Raw genomic sequence first — 25,218 nt, forward strand, 5'->3', positions numbered from 1 at the left:
CAATCGACCTCCCTCTCACCACGGCTGAACTTTCAACTCCGACACAAACTGTCCATGGGGCTCTTTTGCCCCCGCGGGCAGCAGTGCTAAGTACACTGGAGTGACAGCACCCTCATCTGGTGACTTTGTTGCATTTGGCCCAGCCATGTCAGTTCTGACCCATCCAGGACAGCATGCATTGCACAGGATCTCATCTCCAGGCCTCTCTTTGGTCAGATTTCGGCCCAGGATCCTAGTCAGGGTGGTGAGGCCGGTTTTGGAGATCCCATACGCAGAACTGGGCCAGCCTCGTTCAGAGTGGAGACCTGCCTGGGCATCACTAACGAATCGCTCCATCAACCCGACCAGTTCCTCCTCGGTGATGTCGTCGCTACGGAAACGGGCCTGGAGTTCTGGACTACACTTGCCCAAAGCCATAGAGCTCATCATGCTGGAGACATTCACCAGCCTACCTATGAAGACATAGGAGAGCCAGTTACACAAATGGATTTGGTACGCTTTTATCCAAAGCGACTTGGGCTTAATTCAAGGTATATGTGTGTGTTTTTTTAGCGTACGACCTTTGTGATACTAGCAAAAAAGGCAACAGAGACAAGAAAAGCAAGACCAGCCAGTTTTTTTTACATGACTCACCTCCAGGTTTGATAATGGGCAAGAAGACATTGCACATATCTCTGGTGGCAAAGAAATTGGTCTTTAATGTCACATCCGCCTGAATTCCAAATGCTGTTGTATCTGCATCTGCAAAAAAAAAATTTTTTGTTTTTTATCATTTTATTTAATGATGATATCACGCATGTTAAAAAATAAACTATTTCCTACTTTTGAAGGCAATTCCAGCGTTGTTGACGAGCACGTCCAAGCCCCCGTACTTCTCTTTGAAGAAGTCTCGTGCAGTACGAATGCTGTTTGGGTCATTAATATCCAGCTGATGGAAAAGGGGTGAGAGACCCTCTTTCTTCAGACCCTCCACCGCCGCGTTTCCTCGTCCCACATCCCGGGCTGACAAGTACACGTCCCCGGCGTATTGCTTACACATTGCCCGCACGATAGCGAGCCCGATGCCTTTATTTGAACCAGTGACCAGGGCTACTTTGGTGTTGCTCATTGTCGGTGCTCCTGCACAGTGGATATAATAAAAATAAGTATTAAATAATATGCATTAAGTATTTTACAAAACATACGCAAAGATTAAAGTTAACACAAACCTGTTTGTGTTCACTGAATGAACAAGTCGACGTTTTCAGAAAACACTTTCGCTTTGCGACGTAAAGCGCATGCGCGTATGTATGCGCGCTTGCATAAAAGCACTCGATGCTCGATATCTATAACATATGCATCAAATTTTGCTTATACATTAAACGCTATTTATGTAGAAGGAGGAATAAATGCGATCTACAAACACGACTGTTTTTATACTTTATTTTTTGCAAGTATAAAACAAAAAATATTGATACAGTATCAAACAATCTTGGATGACATAAATACAATAAGTATAAAGCAGGGAAGAAAGGCAACCATTTGAAAACAAAGAAAAAGCAAAAAATAAAATAAAATACACAGGTAATAAGCGACTTGTGTAACATTCGTCAAATCATTATACAAATTCACAAATATGACACTTTTTTATTATTATTTTTTTGTGTGTTATAATTAAATAATTTATGGAGGACCACAAGAGTCATGCAAAACGTAATAAAGAACTTTAATATTTAATAACTACCTGGACAATAAAAATAGCAATTAATAAATTTGTTTAAAAATGCATTAATTAATCTATAAATAAATAGACAATAAATAGACATTATGTAACAGTTTATTAGGCAATAAAAAGTGAGATTATAAAATAATGTAGAAATGATATATTAATCCATTAATAAATAGTTCAAATTAATATAACAATTTACAAAAACAACATAAAAGACTCAATAAGGTCATCATTTTAAATTGCATTTACAAATTCTTAATTAAATAATGGAATTTCAAAATGTATTTCAAAAAGCGATTTAAAAAGATGAATAAATAACTGGATTTATAAATTTAACTACAAATACAGGTTTAAATTAGGCATTTAAAAGGGCATTTCGTTTAACATTTCTGTTTTCATTTTCCAGATGGTTCTCCTTATTCTTTTCGCTATTCGATTTGCTTTTCGTTTTAGCCTCTCTATTTAGCTTTTCCGTGACTCTTTGGGTCCTCATCCGAGGTCTATAAATCTGCGCATGACGTGCAAACAGAGCCAATCAGCGAGCTTGTTACATCCACCTGGCCATAGATAATTTGCATTTCTCATTTGACCATTTGCAAGGACCCAAAGAGATCATTAAGGTCACAAAGAAATTTTTTATTTGGAAACTGTTGAGGAAAATTTACATTTAAAAACCATTTTTACACTTAACACCGATTGGTTGGCACACCGTGACGTCAACAAGACGGAAGCACATAGATACGGAAGGCGTGTTCGACTGCACACTGTTTGTGCAGACCGTCGGTTCATGACACTATAATACCGCGAGAGCGATTTGAAAGCGGTCCTTTCGTGCCAATCTCGCGGTACAGTTACGTCATTCTCCAATCGGTCTGTGCGCAAGCGCAGATTCACCTAATTTTGAACACTCGTGTACCCTCGTGGTTGTTTGTGTTCATTATTTTACTGTAGTTTATAATGACATTATGCACGATACAAGTTTCGATTGCTATGTTTTAATATGGACAAACCCGGGCGTCGTTGTGGTAGAAGAGCAAGGAGCAAAAGACGACGAAAAAAACGCGATAATGTCCCACAAGGTACTGTTTGTGTTTATATGAAAATGTGATTGTTTAAAATAAGACGCGTGTAAACGCTTAATTTGCGATTTGCTCCTGTAGTTACGCTTTCTCACGAGGCTCAGTTTGTTCATTTGAGGAAATGGCTGAATGAAAGATGGTTTACTTCTCAGTCTCTCATCCCTGTCAACTTCCATGGTACGTTAAGTGTCTGTTATAGGTGTTTATAATGTACATTCGGGAACATAAGTAGTAACCTTACAAAAAAAAATTTCCGTTCAGATACAGGACGGGGGCTTATGTCTACTCGCGCTATCAAGGTAATATCAAAACAAATAAATGTTGACAACAACATGTTGTATGCTCTTCCTCTGTCTCTGGATAAAAGCGTCTGCTTAATGAATAAATGCATTGCATTGGTTATTTTTAGTTACATTTTGGTAATATAGTAACGTGATGTGTAATGAATCTGTTTTACTTCCATTGAAGGCTAATGGCAAGGTGATTTCCTTACCCGAGAACTGCTTACTGACCACCAGAACAGTGCTTAGAAGTTACATGGGGGATTATATAAAAAGGTATTGAATTTACCACATACTAACACATTTTATCAATAATTTTTTGTTTCTTTATCAATTGAATTTCACTCTTTTTCCTTTCAGTATGCAGCCGCCAATATCTCCTCTCCTGGCTCTTTGTTGTTTCCTCATTGCTGAGAGACATTTTGGAGATGCATCAGACTGGAGTCCATACATCAATATCCTTCCAAAGACATACACGTGCCCTGTGTACTTCCCCGATGACATCATTGGCCTCCTGCCTGGGAGTCTCCGGAAAAAAGCCGCAGAGCAGAAAGAAAAGTTTCAGGATCTCTATTCCTCCTCGCTTACGTTTTTCCGTTCCCTCCAGCCACTTTTTAGCCAGCCAGCAGAGAAGCTGTTTACCCAGGATGCACTGCGGTGGGCTTGGTGCAGCGTTAACACTCGTACGGTGTATATGGAGCATTATCAGAGTAACTATCTTTCCCGGGAGAAGGACGTTTATGCGCTCGCACCGTACCTTGACCTGTTGAACCACTGTCCTAACGTCCAAGTAAGAGCATGTAGACCTCAAAAAGCGGTCATGCTAAGCTGTTATTATTTATTTATAATCGAAAAGATTATGTTTTTATAATTGATGGAAGTGTGCTATTGTATACTTTGTTTACAGGTTGAAGCCAGCTTTAATAAAGAAACCCGCTGCTATGAGATTAAAAGTGTTAAAGGCTGTAAAAAGTTCCAGCAGGCGTTCATCAACTACGGACCTCATGACAACCATAGACTGCTTTTGGAATATGGCTTTGTCGCTCCTGACAATCCCCAAAGTGTAGTATATGTTGATTTAGGTGAGAAATATTCATTTTAGAAAATTAAATGTTATTATGTAGCCAGTTGATTAATGTGATACATTTGTGAAATCCAGGCTAAAGTTAGGAGCATCAAAGTTTATTTTCAATCATTGATTTCACATTGACTTTAATCTTTGACATAACCTTACTCAGGCAATATAAAAGATATCAATTTTATGTTGAAAACAGGAAATCACACAAAATCTGGATTGGGTCAGAAATGTGGACAAATATGTTAATATATTTATTCAAAGTCACATCTATCGTCTGTGTGCTGTATTTTTCAGAAGTTCTACAATTGTGCTATGATAAAAGAGACAAACAGCTAGCACAGAAACTACTGTACCTAAAGGACAATGATTTTCTAAGGTGAGTTAGTTACATGTAGATTATTTTAAAAACAGACTTTTATTCAATCATTGCATTTTATTGCCAGCACACTTGTACTGTCTCATCATGTCTAGGACGTTAAAGGTGCAATGTGGGACTTTTAGAAGGATCTTGACAGAAATGCAAAATATTATACACAACTATATTATCAGTGGTGTATAAAGACCTTACAAAATGAACTGTATCGTTTTTATTACCTTTAAGGAATATTCCATTTTCTTAAAAGAAAAATCCAGATAATTTACTCACCAAAATGTTGATGTCTTTCTTTGTTCAGTCGAGAAGAAATTATGTTTTTTGAGGAAAACATTGCAGGATTTTTCTCATTTTAATGGACTTTAATAGAGCCCAACATTTAATACTTAACTCAACACTTAACGGTTTTTTTCAACGGAGTTTTAAAGGACTCTAAACAATCCTAAACGAGGCATAAGGGTCTTATCTAGCAAAACGATTGTCATTTTTGACAATAAAAATAATAAATATACACTTTTATAGCACAACTTCTCGTCCAGATCCGGTCGCGATGCGTCAGCGTGACCTCACGCAATACGTCATGACGTCAAGAGGTCACAGAGGACGAACGCGAAACTCCGCCCCAGTGTTTACAAGTGTGTTGAAAGAGGACCGTTCCTACGTTGTTGTATGTCAACTGATACTAATTAATGTCTTTGTGTCAGTTTATTGTTTACAATGGTCCGCAAATGTGCGTTTTATATATGTAACACATGACCTTTCTACGTCACTACGCATTTACGTTAGGTCACGCTGGATGAGAAGTTGTGCTTTAAAAGTGTATATTTGTTATTTTTATTGTCAAAAATGACAATCGTTTTGCTAGATAAGACCCTTATGCCTCGTTTGAGATCGTTTAGAGTCCTTTGAAACTAAGTTAAGTGTTGAGTTAAGTGTTAAATGTTGGGCTCTATTAAAGTCCATTAAAATGAGAAAAATCCTGCAATGTTTTCCTCAAAAAACATAATTTCTTCTCGACTGAACAAAGAAAGACATCAACATTTTGGATGACATGGTGGTGAGTAAATTATCTGGATTTTTCTTTTAAGAAAATGGAATATTCCTTTAAAAAGAGTCGTTTTTATCTACATACACCGCGGGTTTCCTTACATTAAAGTTGCCGCCAATGTTTCTACAGTAGCCCCTTATCGGACAAACTGTTCTATAGAGCGTGTTTCGTCCCTATGTTGTTTCAGACGACAACATGTTTGCGGCAGCTACCGTATGCATTTTGAAATTGAGGGGTGAGCTGTGGACTAGAGGTCTTCACAGGTCCACTATGCTGCGTTCCAGGTAGGTTTTTGAGCCAGTAAATCACGACTTCAAATCCACTACCCAGAACTGGGAGTACCAGGCTACCTGTAACCCGTGTTTTTCCAAACGTCTACCCGTGAAAGTGCACTGGTACCGCAGTCAAACCCATGACTTCCCACCCGTGAACTCGTATTAGGTCGATGTACTCCCAGTTCAAAGTCGTGAGTCATGGTTTTGAAGTCGAGATTTACGGGTTACAGGTTGCCTTGAACGCGGCATTAGATCAGAAAACCCGAGGTCGAACCCGAGCGGGTATAATAATAGCAGAATCACGTAATTTAAAAAGAATGCGTTTTTGCAGAACGGACCCGAGATTACCTGAATTCTTTTGTGTGCGCATTGAGTCCTTTTCCAACCCCTCTTTTGTTTGCCAATAGCGCTTGTGATATTGTGTGGCTAACAGTAGGTTAATTTTTCGGGTGTAATTTGCTCGGGTTTTTCTCGGGTTGGGTCTTTCTTTAAAAAAAAAAAAAGATTAATGCACGTGCAAAATGCTTTCGGGTCAGTTACATTTCTGTGGACTTGAGAAGATCTCTATCTTTTTTCAATGCGTAGGGAAATAGGGAAAACATGGAAGTGTTTGGTGGCTTCTAAATTCATCCCTGTTTGGATCCTATGGAATGAATGGGGCTAGGCTAAATGCTCACACATTCACAACACGCTGTACAAAGATTAAGTGCATGCATTAAAAAAAGATAGGTATGCATTAATTTGTCTAAGTTGAGCTAAGAACATAGTAAAAATTAAAAAAAAACGTTTTCCTTTAACTAATGACACTAAGAAATTGTTCTTATATGTTGATACAGTCAAAATATTTTTGTAACAAACCTTACATTTTTACTCTTAAACAGTAATTTGACCTTCAGTATGGACGGCCCTTCCTGGCGACTGATGACTGCATTAAGACTTCTGTCTTTAAGACCAGAGCAATAGTGAGATCATCATTTGCATGAAATTTGATAAGTGTCTGATAATGCAAAGAACATGGTGTCCAGTTGCGCTTTTTTTTTAGCAAAATTTCAGTGGTCCTTGCCCACACAAAACTGGCCGCACCACCATGTTTGAAAAGTAGAAAGATTTCTACTAAGGTCAAATTTCTAAATTTCCGTTTCAACTGAATGTTCATGTTGTTCTCTGCAGTGCTAGTTGGAAAAATGTCCTCTTGGGGGCATCAGTGAGCCAGGAGCAGGAAGATTGGTGCATTAACTGTGCCCTAAAGCTTTGCAATAACCTCATTGAAGACAGTGTCAATGCACTAGAGAGGGTAAGTCTAATTAAAATCCATTCAATCTTAATTTTCCCTATTTAATTAAAGATATGAAACTCCTTATAGCCCAAGTCTTTTCATTTGGACAGCTATCTCAGCTCAAAGAGGATACGGACCTGTCTCGCCTCGAGCAACTGTGTGTGGTGGAGAGCCTGAGACAAGAGGAGCAAAGGATTCTGGAACACACACGAGTGCTTCTACAAAACCTCCAGAGACAATAGTCACTGTGGTAACAGTAGGGAACTTTGAACATCGAGAAGCAAGAAGCTTCATGCTGCCAAGATGTAAAAGCAAGCCAAGACTGAGTAAAGAGTTAGCAGATACAACCGACAGTCTTTAACCCAATCCTGTCCAGAACTACAGCAGACATAAAGCCCCAAAATATTTTAAACATAAAATATTGTTGTTTCAAGCTCATATTAGAGAATTTTGCTGCCTTTCTAAATACTATAAAAGCATATAGTGATCAAGGGCTGTCACGCTTGTCCAAAAAGCAACATAAAACTCTTCCCATCTGCCACATTTAAAAAACTGTTTCTTATGCAAATGTCTAAATGCGCTTTGGGAATTACGCTGGAGGGGATGATTTTAATAATATGGTTTCAGAAGATTTGAAATACAAAGGGTGCATGGACAAATTTTTGTGGTAATGCTTAATGGACCACAGTACTGAATTAATCAACATTAACAAATATTTTTCTTGAACATCAGTCTGACAGATGGAAAATATGCATCCCTTGGACAGTGAAGACCTAACAAAAAGTCTCTTTGCTGAGCATTTGGAAGGAGACGGCAATAATCAAATGCGTTTTTAGACTGATTCAGGTCAGCATTATCTATTCTTTCTATACAGAGTAGGGATGCTTAACGATTAATCGCGATTAATCGTTAGCAGAATAAAAGTTTTTGTTTACATCATATATGTGTGTGAACTGTGTATAATAACTTTGTATAAATAAATGTACACACATGCATGTATATGTTTTAGAAATGTTTACATGTGTATATACATATTTGTATATTTATGTATAATTTATATTATATATAAATATAAATACTTAATATATAAATTTTTTTTTTCTTAAAATTATACATGAAGGTGTTCATATTTCTATATATACATATTTATTATACACAGTTTACACACATTTGTGATGTAAACAAAAACTTTTATTCTGCTAACGATTAATCGCGATTAATTGTTTAGCATCCCTAACAGAGCAAACCCTAATAAAGGGCAAGAGAAACAGGATCTTAATAATCCACTGGGAATGCTAAAAATGGGAAAATCTCATCTAAATCAATTTTTAAGGTGGTCTAAAGTGATTTCATGCTTTCTGACTCATTAACAAGGTTTAAGATTTGGATTACTCATGCTAGACCTGTGCAAAGTTTCAAAAAAGCAAAAAGTATTTTTGTGCGAATGCACTTCACTAGGGTTCGTACAGATTTTGGAAAGTTTTTTTCAGAAGGTAAGATAACAAAGTCTTTTATGGGCATTTTCACTGCAGGAATTCCTTATATGGGCACTTAAACAAGAATAGCGCACACGCCAAGCAAGAGCTGACACGAAAACAATGTCACTGAAAAGTGTGGTGTTGTCAATGAGGGAAATTTAAGCATATTCAGCTTCCCAAAGAACACAGTCTTATATGGATACAATGGATGTAGTTTGTTTATCTGGGATTGCAGTGGAGTTGTGCGTGTGTTTGTTTAAAGCTGGAGTTTTTTTTTAATGGGGCGGTCTAAACCGGGTCACGAGTCGCAGGCGGTAAGTAAAACTGCATCAAATGTCTGTTTTGTTGGTAATCGGCACGCAAGTGCTTATAATGGTAATGAAACGAACATGTGTTGAAACATAAGTTATTCAGAGATAGAGGGGTAATGTTTTTTGTGTGTTGCTTGCTCGTGACTCGGTACGCCTACAGGGGGTGGGGTATATTCGGAAAGAATCAGTACAGCTGGTCTTTTTTTATAAATCTGATCAAACTTAAAGCTCACGTAACACACGCGGTTTCTGCATTTCTGATATTAATCTGGAGTACCTATAGAGTGGTATTACATCCTTTATATCTCCGGAGTCTTTAGTTTAATCGATTTATAAAAGAAAAATTTGCGTACGAAAAAATGAAGAAGGAGGAGTTACTCCCGCGGGAGGAGCCAGTACGAGTCATGCAACACTATACAACACTGTTTAACTTATGATTCACTACATGTTCGTGTCATTTATATAATATGCACACGCCTATTTTGCTATTTTTTCCAACATTCCGCATGCAACTCGTGACCCGGTTGGGACTTTTCAATGAAATCCAGCTCATCAAACACACACGCAAAACTCTGCTGCTACCACGGATAAACAACTATATCCATTGTTTCCATAAGGCTGGCTTTCTTCTCCTTACATCCAAATACACACTTTTCTTTTGTGCCATTGTTGAGTTTTAAAAAATTAAACAAGGCTGTCGCGTGATGTGATGTTTGTAAGTTCTAGCTTCTCCTGCTGATTGACGGGTGGGCGGGGTTTTTTCCGGGGGAAGTGCCCATATAAAGAAGTGATACGTATAGAAACCCCTGAAACGTCAGCTGAACCTGTAATCGGAAAAAACTTGTACGAACCCTGGCGAAGTCGATTCAGCACATAAGTACTCTGTAACACGCCCAACTACTTTTTTTAGACACTTTGCCTACGTTTAGCAGTAGGAAACCAACTCTATAACTGTGTTAATAAGTCAGAATGCTGGAAATACTGTTGAAACCCCCCTTTAAAACTGTTTGTATATATAAGGGATGTAATGCTACTGTATAGGTACACGATTAACGTGAGAAAAGCAGAAACAGCGTGTGTTATGTGAGCTTTAATAATGTAAATCATTTCATGTGTTCGCAACAGCATGTTCATTTTGCTTTTTAGTGCAAATAATTTATTTTTTAGCTTTGAAATGCATTTTTTTGTAAATGAACTTGAATTAAATTAAGGACTGAAAGTGTTATATCAACAATCATTTCACTGACAACTTTAAAAAGGAAAAACACATTTACTCGAGATTTACAACACCAATAGTGGCTACAGTAAAATTGCCATAAAAATGGAAATGTTTTTGGAGTCTTCTTCAAAGCTTGACAACTATCCTTTTCCTGGCTTGCTTTTTCTGAACCATTTCCATGGAGACAGTAGCTTCATATAGCGGTACAGGGTCCTCCATCTGTGGCCTGCACAGAGATTCACAACAATCATTCAACTAAGCTGACTTGACTCTTTTGAAGCTTCATTCTTAACGTTTCTGGTTAGATTTTTATAAATAACATCAATGTTTTTCTCTTGTTTGTTCTTCATGCTCACCTAAATGTTCCCATGGAAAGCTTCTCCACCACATCTTTCATTATATCTGAGAGCGAGCAGAGTCAAGGCAAATAACCCAGTTACAGGCAGGAAGGAATGCATCTTGTACGTTGTTAACAAGGTCGTTCCAATAGCCGGAAGATGGTAGGAAAAATCCCTTAGGTCCCAAACATACCATGATTTTGTAAATTAGCCATATGCACACTGACAAACCCATTGACCTCATTGCAATGTACAGTGACTTCAGATGTTCAGCATTAGTGTTTTGTTGTATTTATATGTTTCTGTAGCTGAACTGGTACTGCACTAATATAGCATCATGGGTTCAATTCCTAATAATGGCATGGGCTTTGGATTAAAGTGCATGTCAAACGCTTATGAATGCATGTATTAAAAGGATAGTTCACCCAAAAAAAATGTATCCCGTATTCATTTCTTTATTTTGCTGAACACAAAAGAATATATAAAAAATAAATAGATCAAACTAGTATTGCATAACGATTAATTGCGATTAATTTACTTTTTACATCATATATGTGTGTGTGTACTGTATGTTATAACTTTGTATAAATAAATACACACATGCATGTATATATTTAAGAAATGTTTACATGTGTATATACACATTTTTATATTTATGCATAATTTATATTACATATAAATATAATTACTTAATATATTTTTTTTTCTTAAAATTATACATGCATGTGTGCATATTTATATATACATAATTGTTATTCACAGTTTACACAAATATATGATGTAAACAAAAAACGTTATTCTGCTAAGTAAATTAATCGCAATTAATCATTATGCTTTATTCTGCAATAGATTAATCGTGATTAATCGTTATGCAACCCTAGATCAAACAGATCTGGGGCACCATTGACTTCCACAGTAGGAAAAAAATAATACTGTGAAAGTCAATGGTGCCCCAGATATCCTTGGTTACAAACAATTTTCAAAATGTCTTAATTTGCGTTCAGCAGAAAAAAAGAAATTTATACAACTTGAGGGTGAGTAAATTTTCATTTGTGTCTCTTAATGTTGTGTAGTCCATGTTAAAGCTTAAGGTTTATAGTAAAAGATACGAAGATATCTGCCCTGCTTGGATCGAGATGCTGTCCACACCTCTTCATTAAGGAATGAGAGAGAAGCCGCCTTCATAAACATAATGTGGCTGTCTGGAGGATCCATCTTAAAAAGAAATTATTTAATCTCAGTTTATAACTTTTATCTTTATTCGTATCGAATATACACTGCCCGTCCAAATAAAAGTCACACACTTTAATATTTCGTTCGACCGCCTTTAGCTTTGATTACAGCGTGCATTCGATATGGCATCATTTCGATGAGCTTCTGCAATGCTGCAAAATTTTTTCTCGTCCAAAGATCAACAAGATCTCATATTGATGATGGGAGAGTCGGTTCGCTGTGCACAACCTTCTCCGGCACATCCCAAGATTCTAAAAGGGGTTAAGGTTTGGACTCTGTGGTGGCCAGTCCATTTGTGAAAATGATGTCTAATGCTTCCTAAACCACTTTTTCACAATTTGAGCCTGAGGATTCCTGGCATTGTCAACAGGAAGAAAAAATCCATTGATGGAATAACCTGGCTATTCAGGAAGTCAGCTGACCTCATTCTTTGGGCACATAACGTTACTGAACCTCGACCTGACTAACTGCAACTGCCAGGGAGGCTCTTATCTATTTTATTAGTTAAATCTAGGTGGTAACTTTTATTTTTGGACGAGCAGTGTATAAATATATTTTGCATATTAATTTTGAAAGACTTTAAAGGAGACACTCACCTGTAAGTTCTGTTCTGTAGTAACCCAATGACCTCCGACTGACAGAAGTGTAATGATGTCGTGTTTATGCGGGAGATGCCTCTGCGCTTCGGCTTCCTCCTCAAACATTTTCACTATTTAGAAGATTCACAATTACAGACAGCTCAGAGCAACAGCGCTCATCCCAAAACACACACACATGATCTTCTAAAGCGATGGCAAACCTCCTGAGTCAACGATGATGTCCACTCCAAGTCCCCCTGTCTCCTCAAGACACGAATCCACAAAGTCATCCTTCGGGTCCCACGCTCTGATCACTCGTGCTGAAGGTAGACAGCGATTTGTATATTTAATCAGTTCCCTGGCATCAAACCATATATATCTATGGTCTGAGCTGGTGTATATATTGGATTAATTCGCATTAATCCAAAACTTGACTCCTCGTGGGAAAAATATCCTTACTGCCATTCCCCTCCACAATTATTTAGTTAAATGCTCACCCACACTCGGCCTGAACTCCTCCAAAAACTTCTGGTCTTCGGGAGACAAAGCTGTAGCGATGACTTTTACACCATGATAGTGGGCGAGCTGAATGGCCAAAACCCCAAAGGGCTGCATACACATAATACAGGAAGTTACTCCATTAAATCATACCTTTCTTATCAATGATTATTTATTATTGATTGACATTTTGAAAAAATACCTACACTTGCCCCATCTAGCACGAGTACAGTTTGACCCACAGCCATCCGAGCCAGTGTATGGAGAGCCGTGTAGGCCCTGACACCGTCTTTCATTACCGCTGCGGCTTCAAACCAACTCACTTTCGCTGGCTTCTGAACTGTTATTTAAAGAGATGCATATGAGATAGAAAAAAATGCCTAAAATAATCAAACAACAAACATGGAAATGTGTAAACTGAACCAAATTAGGCTTTTTAAAGAGATCCAAATTTTAAAATTACCCCATGATTTGTCAATCGTCTTTCAGACGAACACATTATTTTAGTAAATGCCTTATGTATCCCGGATTGCTCGAGGGTGAGAAAATCATGGGGTAATTTTGATATTTGGCTGAAGTATCCCTTTAACTGCCAATGACGAGTTTTTCTGGAAATCCGTATTTCCGCTATTATCCACCAGGTGGTGCTTTTACCCAACTTATAAAACATTTTCGATTCCAAAATGCAACTATCTCAGCATATATCAATATGCATATCTCAATACCAGTAATGTTTTTTGTAAGGTATGTTTGTATAAACTACTTTAATGTCCTAATGGGCCAATTTTCCCAGAAAGGGTTTAGTTAAATCCAGGACTATAGGCCTTAGTTATAATAAGACAATTAAGTAGTTTTTACAAACAAACTTTACAAAAACAATACAGGTGTGCCTTTTTTTTAAGATTTTCTGCTATAAAATCAGGGTTTTAAACTTTAAACACAAATTTTGATAACATGGTTGCAATAACTACAAACCTCATAGTCTTCATATTTTTTTGTATTTAGCTTTACTTTTATAAGTTGACAAAACAACAACAAATTTGTTGAAAGAGAATTAAAATATATATATTTTTAGGAAAGTGCCAAATCGTACACTTAAGTATGACCATTTGACTTGAAATAATATAAATAATACCTAAATTAAATTCATCAATAAGCACGACAGAACACAGGCCAGATAGCTCAGCATCCAGAGGGAGAATCCCTGCAAAACAATTTGCAAACATTTATTTGACCAAACACAAAAGCTAAACAAAAGAAAGGGATTCAAATAAAGTTCTTACCAACAACCTCATCTTCTGGCTGGAAAAATGAGACTTTTGGTCCAACTGAAAAAAATTTTAGGATTATAGTCAACATCAAATATACATTTAATAACTTTAAATATATAAGAGGTCATGCAAACCTTGAAGAACAACTCCAGCGATCTCCCTTCCGACTGGGATCTGTTCTTTTCCAAGCTTTAAGGCCTCACATAGCTAAAAAGAAAATGTATGATGTATAGTTTCTTATTCATAGTTTCTTTATTTTTATTTACGTGAATAAGTTTTAACTTGCACAGCTTGAGGTTAGATATTTTCTCCAATCTGTATTCAAGTGAATAAGTTAAATAAGCGTTCATAAGATTTAAGTCAGAGTACCTTAAAATCAACTGGACTTAGGGCACAGCTTTTAACTTGAAGTTTGACCTCATAGTTGCCAATGTTATTGGGTACATTCTGTAACAGAAAACATGGATATCATCACACAAGTAGAAACAGGAAAATGCCCTCTGGATAAATGCTTATTTGAGATCTCGTTGGGCACATGTGGACATGTCCATGCATGAAAGAAAAAATAAAAAGCAGGTTTTCATTCTTACCGTTTCTTGTAAGATAAACTTTATATCACCCTGGTCTCCTGGTTTACAGTAAAGACCCTTCATGGCAAATCGTTCTGAAATCGGACCGAACAAGGATTATGGTTAACGGTTTATAATAATAATTGTGGAAACGACACTTATAGTACTGTAAAAACGATACAAAAATATAATAATCTGCAATACAAACCGAACTTAATTGAACTCTTGTTTGTTAAACAAAATCTAATTTACAAATCACGCAGCAGTGTGTTACTGTTGCATATTATCTTCTGAGCTGCTCGTTTTCTTTCTCATTTAACGCTTCAAATTAAATGCCTCCGTTTAAAGCGCCACAGATTTGTACTTATAATTGCATTATAATTTTAAAGCAAAATTTAGCTACTGGCATGTAGTCGACTGTGGCAGTGTTCTGTTCATTTCCTGCACGTGACTCGTTCTGCGTGACGTGTACGAAAAACTGAAAAATAATCACTAGAAAGGAATAGTGCGTTTGACTTAAATCGTCTTTGCGCAGAGCGATCTGCTTATGACATCAACGTACCGCGATAGCTATGTCTTTGAATGGCTCTCGCGGTACTTTGATGTTTTTTGTCTGCGTTGATTATGCCTGCGCAGCGCCGCATAAAGTCGAACACACCTAAAATATAATTTACAGCATAATGTAATTTACAACACTACATCATTTGCTTATAGTAAAATTAGTGATTTACTTTAAATATGATTTCATAAAATTTAGCATTAATCCCTATGGCCGTGTTTGGCACTCAGTGACTCCTGATTGCTGTTATTAGTTCATTTCAAAAATTGTTTAGATGTAATGCACAATGCTCCTAACATAAACAGCTTTATAGAATTTCTCTCAAATGAAATAAAATATAATATAAATTAGCATATAATCTTTAGGAACACACACATATATATATATATATATATATATATATATATATATATATATATATATATATATATATATATATATATATATATATATATATATATATATATATATATTCTCTCACTATAAATGAAGATAAACCATTCACATATGTTGCAGTTTCGTGTGAAAGCATTTAACCTTCAATGACGGGATATTTTACTTTGTATGTCTCAGTATAAATCTATAGATTAGCATTCATTATAGTTTTAATTAATTAATGTGTCGCAAAGTGTACAATTTGTTTTAAAATAAATAAATCATGCTCTGACTAAATAATTAATAATATGTTTTCTTTTGTGAATAGTTGGAATCTGTGCAACATCCGAGCCATTTATTGCCCCCAGAGGAATAAACCCCTATGGAAGCACACCAGCATATATCAGCATAATTCCCATGCTGGTTTGGTGCTGGTTTAGCTTGTGGCAAGACCAGCATATGTTGTGTTTTGCATGGGAATTATGCTGGTCTATGCTGTTTTTTTTCAACAGGGTTAAAGTCATAATTTTGATTTACCAGAGCACATTTTACTTATGTTGCGGAAATGGGCTTTCATAATAAATAATTATCGCAACAATCATTTATTTTTCAATGCAAAAAAACTCCAGTGTAACTGTTTTTAAATTTTAGATGAACAATAACCTGTACACAATTCGTATAGTTTTAATACTTGTTTTATGTTTGTGGCAAAGCGATTGACTTCGGCCGCATTGCGCCCCCTACCTATAGTACACGCGTCGACACGGACGCCTGCATGACGTCTGCACGTTTCATTTTTCTCTTCACTACTAGCGGAGCTGCACGGAGGAAGCGAGGAGCCAGAAGGGGCAAAGAAATAAGCCTGGAATTTATCTCGCGCTTTAAACGAGACAAGAAGAGACCTCCGCCTCTCATTTCATATTCCTTCAGTTTATTCCACCACGGAGTGTATGAAATATGATGGGAACTGAACGATGAGGTAAGAGTGTTTGTGTGTCTCGGGCCGATTGTCCTTTTTTGACAGTGACTGCGGCCGCTGCTCGTGCGAATAATCTGTGGAATTTCAGCGCGCGCTTGGCGCGATTTGTGAGGTAAATTCGCTCGTTCGTGCCAACGGTTCTTCAACGTTCACGTAACATCTGTAAAATGTTTATTTATAGGTTAATTACTGTAAAAAAGAAAGCTTATGTAAGCTCTTTTTACGCAAAGATTGCAGGTAAAGCCCTTGCTCTGATTTAGTGGTGTAGTTAGCACCCCGGCTAACGGTTGCTGGGGGGATACCAGTGACAGGGACTTTAATACGGTACTGCGGCAATGTGGATTTCTGTGGTTACGATCCAGTCAGCGATAGAGTGGGATATTTGGATGTTTGATGTGTTGTGGTAATGCATGCTATATGCAGAATGTAGTAACGGTAAGTTAGCCGTGTTGGTGAAAGCACAGACGAAGATACCCTGATGGGGCAGTTTTAACAGCAAGAGACCACTGCAGCTTATCATCACTACACATATGGGGCCACGCACACGTGCGATCTTTATCTTTTATCTCTACAAATGAACCAATGCGCGTGTGTGGATGCTGGCCAGCATATCTTTCTGAGAAGGTGAATAGGTTCTTGTGTGCTAACCTAAATTCGTTGGCTTTGCCCTTATGCATAAATAGATGGATTTTATTATGAAGTCCTCGTGTTGTATGGCATAAACACTGGGTCATGCTTTTATGAACAGCTGGAGTCGGGCTCGTATCCTCATAAACCTGGCCAGGCCCTGGTTTATAGAGGCACTCCCTGATCACGGGTCTAAAGTGGAAAACCTGTTTTGACTGCTGCTTAGAGTAGACTCTACAAGAAACACCCTAAAACTGTCACAGACTGGCTGTTAAGTTTAAATATTGGGAAAACCTATACAGATCTGAGTACTGATCAGTAATTTTAAGTTTTCATGAAGTCAGATTTGATATAGTTTGGCTCCAAAACATTGACAAAATTCACATTTAAACCGAAACCTTATGGGGCGTACACACCAAATGCGAATTCGATTACACCGAGTATATGCAAAGACGCGAACTTGCGCGGGGTGATGCGAATGACGCGAATTGAGGGTCTTTGTACAAATTGAAAATATTCCGCGTTAAATTCCGCGAGTAATCTAGAGCGAGAAACCCAATGCCTCGCGTTTGTCGTGTACGCAGCATTATTCTTTCACTTTGTTTACTACTGATCAGTTAATTTTTTATGACATCATTCTGCACTTGTCATCGGATACCAGACTATAAGATAAATAAACTTTTATTATTTACACTTATGCATTTTGGCAGATGCTTTTATCCAAAGCGACTTACAGTGAATTATTAGGTATACTTTTTTATCCTAGTGTGTTCTCTGGGTCTGAAGTTTGAACCCATGACCTTATGTGCTGCCAAAGCAATGCTCTACCCCTGAGTTATACAGGAGAAGGAACCATTCTGTTTGTCTTGCCCCAATTTCCTGTTTTGGTGTCAACATCAAACAAAGCTGTGCATTTTAATGCACTTCAGTGGGTCTTTAAATATTGGGGTGCAGGACATGGCCTCAGCTTTGTTTGGTTTGAGATGATTGGGCATTTGAAGCACAGGGCAAACTTATTGTTTGGCCTTTTAGTTCACAAGTCATTATAGGCTTTTTTCATGCATCTTCAAGTTTATCTGTCCACTTTATGTCCCTCTCACTCTTTTCTGTCTCTTTCTTTCATCCATAGATTCTCTGTTCTTTATCCCCCATCCCCCACAGGTGTACCGATGAGATTTCGTCTGGGGTGCGAGATAAAAGAGATTCACAAACCGCTGTGCACAGCTCAGTCCGGTCCTTTTTTGGCCCACCAGTGCCCTTTTGCTGCTCTCTTTGAAATGTGTTTCTCTTTGTGTGACCATTGGCTCAGAAGCGTCTTTTTGTTTAGATAATTAGGTTAACAGGAAGTGAGGGGGTCCCTTAATCTTTCAAATCTAGCAGTTTATTTCACCAGGCCTGTTAATTCCTGTCTGGTTTCTACCAAAATACTTTAAAGAGCCCCTATTACATTTGTAAAAAGAAGGGTATTTGGTGTATTTGGTGTTGACATGGTTTATGGTTTAAAAAGCATTATTTTCCACATGCTGTACATTGTTGTTGCTGTTCCATACCCCGCCTTTCTAAAAACGCATTGATTTCTAAAAAGCTTATCATTTTGAAAAGCGGAAAACATAGTTGTTCATGCATTTATTGTAGTCCGATAACTTGTGTGTTACGTCATCATAGACTTCAGGATTTGTAACTTAACACATACTTACTTACATAACAAAAGAAATTTAAAATCATGCAAAAGAGCTTTACGTTCTCTATTTATCTTTAGCAATGTGCTGTGTCGTGCATAGATACATTTAATTGCGAATGCTTATCAGGTGTCCTTGCTTTGCTGTAGGGATTTGAGTGTGTTGCTGTTTTTATCCGGTGTATGTATAACAGTAATGGAGTTTGTGCTCACAGTAAAATAATTCAAAACAATACATACACAAAACTTTAGATGAAACTAACTAAATTCCAAAGACAATATAAATGGTGCAAAAGTCTAGTGGTTGCTAGTGTGTTATGGGTGATAGCTGAATGCTTACTGGCCGAAACCGCCAGAAAAAAACACAGGTTTACATGACATTCTGTTGCCAGTTGCAAGAGACCACGCAATTATTATACATTGTGTAAAACAAGATTATTTCAAGCTTATTAGTGTTTGATAGATTGCATATCCATAACAACATACAGATACTAGGGATGTGCATCGATGCATCGCGTTCCCATTGAAAAGACCTGTCTAAAAATTGATTCTGAATCGTAAGGCTCCGATTCAGTGTTTCATGCACAGCTTGTGCATGTACTACGGCTCCGTGATCAGTAGGAAGTCCTTATCCATCTAAAATCACTATGAGTTTGACTCGTTTATAACGAGTATTTAAAAAAGCAACACTCGTCAAACACAATCATTCAAAATATTCTCTATTATCATGAAAATACCTGAAACAACCTGAAGAACAGCGATATAAATATTCCTGTAGACATTTCCTGGAATAGTGTTTGTAATGATACTGTACTTCTTCTGTGGCACAAATGGAGTTTCTGCACGAAAGCGCCCCCTGGCTTTTGAATGTGGCGGCATTTCACCGTAATTCATTCAAATTCATTCATTGAGAAAACGCGCATTTGCCCGATTAATTGTCACAACCCTAACAGATACACTGTAAGTTCATATATGGCGGCATGTCGATGGCATCAAATCTCATTGGTTATTCCACGTCTAGTTGTCAAATGCTAAACCAGTGACATCCGACACTATCGATATACTGTATCTCGCTGAACAATATATTGCCATGGGTATTAGGGCTGTGTATCGCCAAAACTCTCGCGATACCATATAATGGTACATGGTTTGCGATGCCATATGTTGCGATTTATTGCAGTACTGTGAAGCAGGGGGCGATGATAGTACTTCCTATCACTGATTAAGTTCAGAGATAAGAAGAATTCTATCTAGAGGTCGAACTGTAAACTCCAAATGAATCTTGTATGGTTTTTATATAAATAATGTATCATATTGTTTTTCTTTAGACTCAATATTGCAAAACAAAACAAAAATTGGTGATGCCCACATGTATCAATATTTTCTTACACCCCCCTTATGGACATGTGATGTATATAAGCTAAAAATATTAAGCCTTTCACAAAAGTATCAGTAGATAGACATATTAACCTGGTCATTTGGATTGCTTGAATGATGCTTTACCATGTTGACCCTATATAAGAAAATAACATAATGACATTTTAATATAAAATCATTTGTTTGTGTTCAGCAAGTCATACACATCTGGCATGGCAAGAGTGTAAGTAAATTTTCTGAGAAATTTCATTTTCGGGTTAACTATTCTTTTAAAGGCGCAAAAGAGGATGTTTTTCGCCGACTGAGAATCCAAAACCGGTTACTGAGTTTTTTAAATGAGCGCATGCGTAAGAACAACCTCCCTCCTTCACGGCTCATTTCTAGGGAATGCCTTCCAAAGCTCGTGCACGAATATTTGAACACGAGTGTTTGTTTACCACCGGCATATGCTGTTTCGCGTCAGTGGATTCATTATGTGAAATGATTTGATAATAAACAAATAAGACGTTAAAATGTTAGATCAGTTGACGCTACTCCCATTTCAACTAGCATGTAGCAGACTGGTCACTGCCTTACAACTACAGTACAAGAACAACGTCAATATACTTGAATAACAGCACAACAATAATTATTCCACAAAGAAAGAATAATCACTGTTACCTGTCGGGAAGAATTTTGCGAACTGCGTGTCTGTCTTGACACTTCTCTGTTCCTTTATTGCTCTCCAGCGTTGAAATGTTTCTCCAATAACGAATCTGTTTACATTACGTTCTTCTGACAATTTTCTCCTATTCCCAGCGGCTTAAAAAAGTCTCTCTTTTGCGTCCTCCTTCGAGTTTCTTCTCTACCGTGGTGCAAATTCGAGGAGGAAAGCAGGATTGACAATGAAAACAAACCGAAACTTAAGACGGAGTTTCATGCGCTATGCGCATGCGTCGCCTGTGTAAAGTTACTGGAGCGCGCACGTCTCTCACAAGGATCGTAATGGCAGTGATTGACAAGCCAGAGGGCCAATCGCTTATGCGATGACCGCATGAGCAATTGGCTGATGTTTTTAAGGCCCTATCTTGTGCACAGATGACGTATATTAATATTATTACTTTCAGTGCAGCTAATAAATAGTCTTTTATCATTTAGTAAAGACAGTTTCAAGTAATATTGCAAAAATGTATAAAACAAACATCCTCTTTTGCACCTTTAATGCACTTACTATTATCACTATGGGGTTTTCTTATGCTACATACACACCAAACGCGGGGCACCGCCTTACTCGCTCTAGATTACTCGCGGGATTTAACTGCGTGTCTTAACTGATCGCGTCTTTGCATTGACTTTATATGTAATCTACTCGTGCAAATTGTTGAACTCGCGTTTGGTGTGATCCCACAGTTTAACTAAGAAGTTTGCACAGGTTTTAAATTTATTTACTGCTTAATTTATTTGGCTTTGGCCCCTCCTTAAAATAAATGTTTTATTGTCGACTACCTGAAAATGGTTCTATTACTTGTCTTAACAAGCTCTTGGATTTATAAATTCTGCATTTATTTATACATATTCATATTTATGTAACACTATAGAGAGGTGTTATGAATATTTGTCTAGCTGTGGAGTATTTAGCATGTTATTGCTTGTAACCTTGTCTTAACACAGCACAGAAGCACAAGGGTACAGGCCCTCCTCCAGAGACGGTCATATTCACTTCAATGGGTGATTCTCTCTGTATCCGCTGATTCAGGCTCATATTCTTCTCTGAAACCAGCCGAAGCTGTTGAAGATCAGCTATCCATTCTCACTATTAAAGCAGAGCTGTTATTCTGCCTACCTCAGCTACAGAGAAAGCACTTCGGTTTATGACCTTTTCCAAATGCTGTTGAGTGGAACTGAACAAATGATCCGAGATCAGATTTTTGAGGGTTATGACTCGAACCATGAAGTGAAACTTGATGATCAAACTGAATGTTTTACAAGGTTAGACGAGAAGATCTGTTTGCAAAATATTAGGTGTGTTGTTGGAGTTTTAGGCTAAATTCCTCTTTGCGTCTGGACTGCATTAAAATATGGGTGGGGTAGAGCGTGTCTGTGATTTGTTAAGAGGTGACTGTAACTGTTGGGGTTGTCAGTGAAACCATAAGCATCTAAACACTATGCATCTGTGTGGAAATACTGTATTGCGAGGATGACTCCCATTTGCCGGCTTGTCTCAGCCTTAATGGAAATCAGTGGCGGTGGATGCAATGGTGCCCGTCTGCATGTTTGTCTATGCCTTTTTCAGTTCTTCTACCTTCTAGTAACACATCAGAGTATTTGTTGAGGAATAAATGTCTGCTTGTGCACCCTTTAGGGAACATATTATGTTTGGATACTGTTATGTTTTTCAGCTAATATTGTTTATTGCGGTCGAAGCTGAACACAGTCCAGGACAGACTGTTTTGCTTTTCGAAGGAATGTAAACCTGTGTGGGTTTGTCTGGCTGCATTCATGGAGACCCTCGTGCGGTCTAGCAAGGAATGCAGACGTGTGCGTGGTGTTGACATTATTAATACCCGCATTTAGTTTGCCCTAGGAGTTTCACATCACCTGAGTGATGACTCCACAGATGGTGTGTTTGTTTTTAAACCCTGTGTTTTTGCAGGGGGACCTGTCTTTTGTATTGAGTTCAGTTGAATTTCCTCAGAGAGCAAAGGACTCCAATGTTTCTTTTGTGATTCTTGAGATGTTATTGATTTATAGAAAAAATGATCACCTGCAGGTACGTTCCAGGTATTTAATGTAATAGTATTGATATTTTTTTTTGCCAATTGAAAAACAAATTAATAGAGGTACTTGGGAAAAACGTAGGATATAATCATAGGATCGATTTGCCTGATAGCTGGAGGTGCATTTTCACTTGATAGCAGACAAATGTGTAGGGCCAAGTGATATGACTATACCACGCAGAGGCAGACATGTCCTAACCTGTAGATATTGATATGTACTGATTTTTATTACATCCTGATAAATGATGAAATTTTAGTGAAATTATAAGCGTGATTGCAGAGAAAACATCTGTCCCCAACAAACAGCATGATTTTGTGTATCATTCATGTCCATAGCACAAGCGTTTACATTAGGGATTAGGGATGGGCATTTATCTAATTTTTTCATTTCGATTAATCCATAGGTCTGAAGAACGAGTACTCGATTTACTGGGTGTGGGGCAATCAAATGGGCGGGGCATACGCGTCATGGTGAAAATAAAAATATTTTTATTAAAAACACTTAAATAAAACTATAACAGAACAATGAACACATACTTAGATTATTAATGAATTAAATGTTTTTAACAGAAACCTCTTCAGGGTTTCCCACAGAAAATGTGTTAGTTAAGGTGGTAGGGTTGTGCAGGCGGGCGGGCCGGGGGCGTGGCAATCAAAGGGGCGTCATGATGAAAATATTTTATTTAAAACACTCAAATAAAACTCAATTTTGAAGAAACTATGACAGAAAATGAACACATACTAGATTAGTAATGAATTAAATGTTTTATCAACAGGCTAGTTATCCTCCAAACAGTGACGGACCATGTATTTCTCTCATTTCCGCCATGTGGCGTTTGGTGGAATTATTTTTTTTGGACGACCTAGTTAAGGTGGTAGGGTATCCCAGCTTAGGTGGGCCGCCCGAACTGAAAAGTGCTGCGGGAAACCCTGCTCTTACAGGAATAGCTGTGTGATGAAGTGAAACTAAAGGGTGAATAAGCAGAAACCGAAGCGCTTTCTAACGCACTCTACATAATAATAAGCCTTGATTCAACATATATGTATTAAACAACATGCATATATCTGCATAAAATGCAAGACTTCAACTAAGTTATGTACAGAAAGTTTAACTCCCTTTGTGGATGTGCATCATAAACAGCGCACTTTTAAACACGTCCAGTCAAAGCACAGCTTCATAACATTAACCAGCTTTAAGTCTTTTGCTATCATTTTAGCGATTAGCTGTGTGTCGTGTCGTCCTCTCACCTGTTGTCAGTCAAGATGTAATGTTAATGCTCGTATGGCTCTCTGGTATCTCTTGACGTTTGATGTTTAAATATAAGTTGATAATCTATTGAACTTTTGACGGCGCTGTATATTTTGCAACTGACTGACTGTATTTCTGAAAATCACGGCATCCTTTTAAACCATAGAGCCTCAGTGATGTGAGGTGTGGCCGGCTTCATAGGATCGGCGAGATAGGCGGGTTGCAGCACATTGCACGGATCAGGTTGATGCGTTCGCGGAATTATCTGTTTGTTTTTGAATCATGCATGGTAATGTTATGTCATAAGCCGGTCTGCTTAGCTCAACACAACGTCAAACATGCATCTCCAGACCCAGTCTTTACTACCACAGGCGCTTGTAATGCTAACCAGATCAGATCCATATGCAGCCATAACCACAATAAATTAATAAATAAACCCACATGTTCATCGTTTTCGTGATTGATCATCAATGCTACGTCCGAGTACTCGAGCAATCGAGTACTCGTGCCCATCTCTTTTAGGGATGTCATTTCATGCAATTTCCTATATTCTATGATCGTTTAAATGAACGATTAATCAATTGAATAATTGTTACCTTTTAATAGCCTTTACTGCAGTCGCATAGACACGTGCACTCTTCTGATGATGAAAATTGTGTCACATGCACTGTACGTGGACCCCTGTGTATTTGTAAAAAAAAAAAGAGCTGGAGTAATAATGATGCGGGCCTAGCAAGCACCATTAATGAATATGGTAATCAGGCCTAGATAAAATAAATCCAGACACAGCTTGAACCCTTGACCCAGACTCGTCTCACCTAGTGAGAGCATTCCAATCATATTGAATCACCACAGTTTGTCCGTCCTCTTCGGGGTGTGTTCAAATTCATCAGAGTGAGTCAAGATTACTGAGGCTAGAGTATAACCAAACTTGACAGAGATGTGCGGGTCCTCCGAAAACACTGGTTTGTTTGTGTTCTCTGAGCGTTTCCCCTTCCCGGGCTT

General features: G+C 37.8%; 4 protein-coding genes across 7 annotated transcripts in view; 2 read left to right on the forward strand and 2 right to left on the reverse strand.

The window, feature by feature from the left end:
- Window positions 1-9: 9 nt before the first annotated feature.
- On the reverse strand, window positions 10-1,294 carry cbr1 (carbonyl reductase 1). The gene is made up of 4 exons (XM_065295412.2): window positions 1,209-1,294; window positions 823-1,119; window positions 634-741; window positions 10-452 (listed from the first exon to the last, which is right to left on the reverse strand). Exons 2-4 carry the CDS (start codon window positions 1,106-1,108, stop codon window positions 16-18), a joined length of 831 nt encoding a protein of 276 aa, XP_065151484.1. The 5' UTR covers window positions 1,109-1,119; window positions 1,209-1,294; the 3' UTR covers window positions 10-15.
- A 1,233-nt stretch (window positions 1,295-2,527) lies between these two features.
- Window positions 2,528-8,125, forward strand: setd4 (SET domain containing 4). Of its 2 annotated transcripts, XM_065295843.2 has the most exons (10): window positions 2,535-2,787; window positions 2,869-2,964; window positions 3,049-3,086; window positions 3,256-3,344; window positions 3,429-3,858; window positions 3,976-4,150; window positions 4,441-4,522; window positions 6,724-6,804; window positions 7,013-7,136; window positions 7,229-8,124. In XM_065295843.2, exons 1-10 carry the CDS (start codon window positions 2,709-2,711, stop codon window positions 7,358-7,360), a joined length of 1,326 nt encoding a protein of 441 aa, XP_065151915.1. In that variant the 5' UTR covers window positions 2,535-2,708; the 3' UTR covers window positions 7,361-8,124. The 2 variants fall into 2 exon arrangements, with proteins under 2 accessions (XP_065151916.1, XP_065151915.1); XM_065295844.2 differs by lacking the exon at window positions 6,724-6,804 and having other exon boundaries at window positions 2,528-2,787; window positions 7,229-8,125.
- A 187-nt stretch (window positions 8,126-8,312) lies between these two features.
- Window positions 8,313-15,069, reverse strand: cryzl1 (crystallin, zeta (quinone reductase)-like 1). The gene is made up of 13 exons (XM_065295413.2): window positions 14,822-15,069; window positions 14,635-14,708; window positions 14,414-14,491; window positions 14,179-14,251; window positions 14,057-14,101; window positions 13,909-13,977; window positions 12,980-13,113; window positions 12,773-12,884; window positions 12,497-12,595; window positions 12,294-12,406; window positions 11,574-11,679; window positions 10,483-10,528; window positions 8,313-10,352 (listed from the first exon to the last, which is right to left on the reverse strand). Exons 2-13 carry the CDS (start codon window positions 14,695-14,697, stop codon window positions 10,253-10,255), a joined length of 1,038 nt encoding a protein of 345 aa, XP_065151485.1. The 5' UTR covers window positions 14,698-14,708; window positions 14,822-15,069; the 3' UTR covers window positions 8,313-10,252.
- A 1,297-nt stretch (window positions 15,070-16,366) lies between these two features.
- itsn1 (intersectin 1 (SH3 domain protein)) overlaps window positions 16,367-25,218 on the forward strand; it is a 59,508-nt gene continuing 50,656 nt past the window's right edge. For all 3 annotated transcript variants that reach the window (XM_065295416.2, XM_065295414.2, XM_065295415.2), the window contains exon 1: window positions 16,367-16,526. The gene's annotated coding sequence lies outside the window, so the exon portion shown is untranslated. The remainder of the gene's footprint in view (window positions 16,527-25,218) is intronic.

Source organism: Paramisgurnus dabryanus, chromosome 4 (genome assembly GCF_030506205.2).
Source record: "Paramisgurnus dabryanus chromosome 4, PD_genome_1.1, whole genome shotgun sequence".
NCBI classification, from domain to species: domain Eukaryota; kingdom Metazoa; phylum Chordata; class Actinopteri; order Cypriniformes; family Cobitidae; genus Paramisgurnus; species Paramisgurnus dabryanus.